Source organism: Vollenhovia emeryi, unplaced genomic scaffold (assembly GCF_000949405.1).
Source record: "Vollenhovia emeryi isolate VEMERY1.0 unplaced genomic scaffold, V.emery_V1.0 DF939124.1, whole genome shotgun sequence".
In the NCBI taxonomy this organism is placed as follows: Eukaryota; Metazoa; Arthropoda; class Insecta; order Hymenoptera; family Formicidae; genus Vollenhovia; species Vollenhovia emeryi.
In genome coordinates, this window is record NW_011967242.1 from 25,862 (window position 1) to 31,368 (window position 5,507).

The following is a 5,507-nucleotide window of genomic DNA, read 5'->3' on the forward strand; positions in this document are numbered from 1 at the left end:
CCAGTAATTTTCATTGCTACCAACTATACTGTTTTCACTGGCAGTAACTAAATCCATTTTCCAACACATCCAAAATCACGACAGATTAAGGATACATTTATTAAGTGACTTAAGCCCGCTGCAGACGATGCTATTTTTCCTGCTGGATTGCTTGCAATTTAGTAAATTACTAGGAATCCTGAATGCTGAGTGGTGCAATGATAGTAATTTACTAAATTGCAAGCAATCCAGCAGGAAAAATAGCATCGTCTGCAGCGGGCTTTACTGAATGCAAAATGGGCGGATGTTCGTACCAATTTTGCAATAATTCCTCCAAAAAAGGATATACAATGAGAATTTTCCCCAAAAATGCAGAACGTCGAGCTGTATGGGTATGAAATATGGGTCGTGACAATTGGATACCAACGGATCATTCTTATCTCTGCGAGGTAAAACTATTTTTATGCAATAATTATTATTAAACTATAAAATAAAAATTGTTTTTATCATAGGTATGCTTTAGTTCGGAAATGTGCTCTTATTAGGCCTCCCTTTTTCCGTACTTGTACTTTTCATATCAGAGCCTTATGTAATTTATTCGTCATTAATATAGCTTTGTTTTCTGTTCCTGCACTGGTGAACTAGTGCAGTAAGCTAGAATGAGAAAAATATTCTTGTCTTACTCTAATTTATTACACTAGTTCACCATAGAGTCCCTGTAGTAAGAGTCTGACAAGGGTTGACGCAAAATGGCGTCTGGTCTGTTCGTTATCGCGGCATTACTGCACTAGTGCAGTTAGTTAATTGCACTAGTGCAGTAATGCAGCGATAACGAACAGACCAAAGGTAACCAAATAATAATAATAATCATAATCCCGCGTTCAGAGTACAGATTCGAGACACCTTATTCGTTCCGCCATTTTGCGTCAAACCAATCAAACGGAGAATATTTCTTGCCAGACTCTTACTACAGGGACTCTAGTTCACCAGTATAGGAACTGAAAACAAGCCTTATAATTCATGTATTTGAAAATCAGCGGCAATAGCATAAACATGGCTGACCAATCAGAAGATGATCCCTGGTGTCGCATCTCTGATTATAGTGTCTCTAGTATCAACTAGTTGCGTGAAACTTTTTCGCGGGTCTAGTTCTAAACACACGTAGTTTTCATGGTCATAGTATTTACACACCCTGGTATAACCCTGTTATAACCCTGTATTCTTCCATAGCTCGCGCATGCCGAGTTATTTGTTTACTAATCTTACATATATGTAAGTTACTCTTGACTCGCTTGTTACGCAGTGAGACAACTCATGGAAAATTGCATAGTGAAGGAAAACAATAATGACCTTTCGCAATCTTATTCCCAAGGTATCGAGAGGTAAGTCGACAGTTAACGTACGCCTCTTTAATCTACAGCTTATTATTTCTAACGGATATTGTATATTTAGAATTACGGGGACGAGAGATAGTACTTGTAATTTTCAAATACCAGAACAACTGTTGGAGGCTCGGGAGAAAACTTGGAACAATTTGTTTACTAGATATTCCGAGGAGGTATTTCCTTAATATCAAATATTTGCAAACTCTTGTAATATTAGTTGCACAAATGTTTCACGCTTTACTTTTAGACGTCTGACGATATAGAAATAAATGTTGACACTCTCGAGCCCGAAGAGGAGGAGGAAGAGGAGGAGGAGGAGGAGGAGGAGGAGGAGAATGCAATTAGGGAGCAAGACTTTAGTTGTGGACAGCGAATACCTATGCGTAAACCAGCTACTTTGGTACAATATTGGATCGATACTGGTAATCCACCGTATATGGCGCAGTTGGACGAGAATGAGTCGTCCGAGGCCGGCTCGTCTCTAAGCGAGAAAGAATCTATACCTTCGTTAACGTCTCTGGTCTCGGGTGCAGGAATTATGATAGATACTAAGCGGAAACATGAAAATGACTCGTCCTGCAGCTCTGTAGATACCGCAGTTTATATTCTATCAAACGCAAATGTCACAAAGAAAGCGGACACTATAGCTATTACAGAAGGTGCAAAATGCCTCGAGATTAAAGCAGCCTCGTCTAACGATAAGAGGATCGTTAACGATTCTAATAATGGTGATGTTGACATTGATGTCCAAAACACCAATTTGTCTCAAGTGTCGACCATAACAGAGTATACGGCATCGGAAACGTGTGACAACGTCCTGGTGTCTGCTAATGCGGCGCAATCCAACATTTATTCGCATGGGTTATCTTGCGAGAAAACTGATAAAATAGACGAGTCGAGTATCAGTAAAAGGAACTCGGATGTACCAACTATAGGCGACATCGAACTAATTTTTCGACAATTTGATAAAACGTTAAAACGATTGGCTGGCAATGACAAGAACAATGACGTTTCAAATCAGAACAAGGCTGTGGAAATGGATACCTTTCACGATAGTCAGATATCGGAGAACGTAGCGCGTGAAATTGTTGCGACAGATGCGAGTCTGACAGCTTTTCATCGTAAGAAATTGTACACAGGCCGGGATTCCCCTGTAGACCTGATGCTAACCGAATCACGTGCTACAAATAGATTATCTGGAGCAAGAGAAAGTTTACATCCTGCCTTGGATCCATTAGATAGTGCGATTGAGGGAAAAACACCATTGGCTCACAAAGGTAAAAATAAACAGTCTCTTTTTGTTAAAAGGAACCTCAATTTCAGGACAGTGAAAAGAAAAGAGAAAAGAGAACCTTGTACCTCTGCCTCTCCCTGTCCTTCCAATAAAATTACCATTACAGAAATTAATGACGACCGCACAGACCGCACAGATGACAAGATTCAAGATTCCAATATTGACGGTTCTTTTAAGTCTTTATCGGACTTGCACGATAATTCGGATAAACGGCGAGACATCGTTCTGTCTCGGGAATGCGACGATGGCACAAACGCTTCGGCAATTCAAAGTGAGAGATGTAAACAGAATCTAAAGCCAATTGTACTTTTAGAGAGGATTGAGCCTCCTTTTCAACGACACAAGATTAAGTCTACGAGCGACAGTACCCAGCGGCACATTGAGCAAGAAAAGAGGGCACTTAATGACGGGTCATATTCCTCACAGATTGAAAATCTGGAAGTAGAAACGAGAGATAGCGATGACAGTACCATTCTTATTTTCAAATGTAACAGCGCAAATGACTCGCAGCATCTCTCTTCATTTTGTAACTGCTCTCTCGATTCGAGGTTCAACGTCGAAGATGACTTCTCTGCTTTGCAGGCAGAGAGGAACGGAAGGAAAGATGACAAACTGTCCGGCATGAGCGAGAATAAGGAATTACGCCAAGGGCTGAAGGTTGTCAAGAGAACGCGATCGTTAACGAAAGGTTATACAGATGCAACAGTGAAATCGCGATACTGGCAAAATCTAACGCCAACTAAATCTAAAACATATTCTCATTTATACAACAAGAAAAACAAGGCAGATGATGTGAAGCTGCGAGATATTAAAGTTGTATTGAAACGATTGCCATTATCCAAGAATTGTACAAGTACAATAATGAAAATGCCAGCCTTGGATCAAAATGATACTATTTCGCAAAAAGGGATGTTAAATCAGTCTAAAGAGCAGTTTTCTAACCCGTATGGAGCAAATAAGCAAGTTGATTGGAAACTTGGGCAAGTCAGAATTGTATTGGAGCGATTACCTGCAAATCTATATCGTGAGAAGCTCAGCGATGTCGCAGATACGAATACTTTTCCCAGTGACAAGATTTCGCCGTGCGAGAATGTGAGTCCGCAATCTAATGATAGACTGAAATCTTATATTAGAAAAGTAGTTGGTCCAATTCGTAATCATTATTCATTGAGAGTGAGCACCAAATCCAAGGAGGATGATAAAGTAGGTGATACATCCGACATTGTCGCAGAGAGACCAAGTCAAGATTCAACATTTCAGCAGAAAACATTTCGACATAAAAATCGCAGTAAAGCGAGCCAGGATAAATGTTCCGTTTTAATGTTTAAGTCGGACGAAGATGATTTTGTTCGATCGATACAACATCCCAGAAAAAGGTCAAAAGTATCAAAGGACGGCGATATATTAGCAGGCGTACCACGTATCGTTGAGAGCAATTTCTGCGATCGTACCAAGTTGGTTATTAGCGATGAAAGCAAAGATCGCTTTGGTAGGGACTCGAATACAATTCGTTTGTCGGAAAAGATTGAACAAAGAGATGTTGAATCGATAAAAATGAAGAAATCTTTCAACAGTACGCAGTGTGTACCAATTGACTCCTTTGAGACCCGTAAAAATGATAGCTTTGTGCTTGTCTCAAATGAGGATGACAATGATAGTGCTGCTGATCATTCAAATAAACGTAGGATTAAAAAAGGAATGTCGTTTTTGAATAGTAAGAAAGACAAAGGTTACAACAGTAAAGAACGTTCAAATGGAGCGATAGAGAAGAATGGGATAGGTCGCGAGGCTAGATCGCGTGCCTCTGTTACGTTTTTCCAAACGAAAACATTCGACTCTTCAGATTCTGAAAGAAGCAACAGTTACACTTTATCTACTCGTAAAGCGTCAAAAAGTTCTTCTGTTCGCAATAGATTGCGATATCGCGATCGTGCCGATTCTATTGCGAACAAGTATAGCAAGAGGCATTTCAGTTCATTGGATTCTTCTCGTGAAAAGCACAATCGGATACACGATGGAACAATCGACAAAGAAGCTAAAGCGAACCAACGAATAGCTAATCAAGTATCCAATGGCGGCATCAAGTCAAGAATCAGTAATACAAGAAAAGATGCGTCTTCCTCTTCCTCTTCTCCTATAACCGGTGTACGAAACATATGTAAGGCGCAACACGTGCAAGAAAAAATGTTTTCAAATACTTTCCTTGGGGAAACAAGTTTAACGAAGAAGAGAAACATTTCGGATAAATCTAAGAATTCACTAGTTCTTGTGCAGGGCAAAACGTACGTTACACCTACGGTAAGAAAAATGTTAACATTTCAAACAAAAAGTTATTACGATTCTTCCGATTCGAGCGAAACTTCGTAGCAACTTTTGTGAGAAATCCGCACGCTTGTAAAATGTTTGAAGAACATATAACTGTGAATGTATATAGAGGAAATGCGAGATTTTATGAAATTGTTTAAGGCGCGTAACACGTGCAGAGCGTATTGAATAATAGAGGGAGTTTAATATATTAATAAGACATGTATAACATATTGTCTAGAGAGACAGTAGGGACAATAATCCCGCTCTCTCCTTTCTTCCCGTTCTCTTCCTGCCTCACAAGTTACGGCTGCATATTTATAGATGGACTCAGAACATGACAAAAAATTAGGTACAATGAATTGGTACAGAAAACAAGAGTGAATGAAGACAGAGTAAATATTTTCTGTTTTACTTATTAAGAAATCGTCTGTCTTCCCCCTCCTTGAAAATTTAATTTTGTAACTTTGAGGAATCACAAGTTGATTACGTATGTCTTATTACTAGGGCTCGGCTCGCGGGCGCGGAACACCGCTGCGTGCGAG

The 5,507-nt window shown here is 39.7% G+C and overlaps 2 protein-coding genes across 4 annotated transcripts in view; one reads left to right on the plus strand and one right to left on the minus strand.

Annotated features, from left to right (window-relative positions):
* LOC105569315 (RNA 3'-terminal phosphate cyclase-like protein) overlaps positions 1-5,507 on the minus strand; it is a 12,182-nt gene that overhangs the window by 2,564 nt on the left and 4,111 nt on the right. The window lies entirely within an intron of this gene.
* Positions 967-5,507, plus strand: part of LOC105569314 — a 16,943-nt gene continuing 12,402 nt past the window's right edge. Inside the window, exons 1-3 of one of the 3 annotated variants that reach the window (XM_012025673.1) lie at positions 967-1,361; positions 1,432-1,537; positions 1,612-5,501. In XM_012025673.1, the coding sequence (XP_011881063.1) occupies positions 1,294-1,361; positions 1,432-1,537; positions 1,612-5,025 (3,588 nt within the window). In that variant the 5' untranslated portion in view covers positions 967-1,293 and the 3' untranslated portion in view covers positions 5,026-5,501. Of the gene's footprint in view, positions 1,538-1,611; positions 5,502-5,507 lie in introns of those variants that run through there. The other 2 variants (XM_012025674.1, XM_012025672.1) reach the window with 2 other exon arrangements.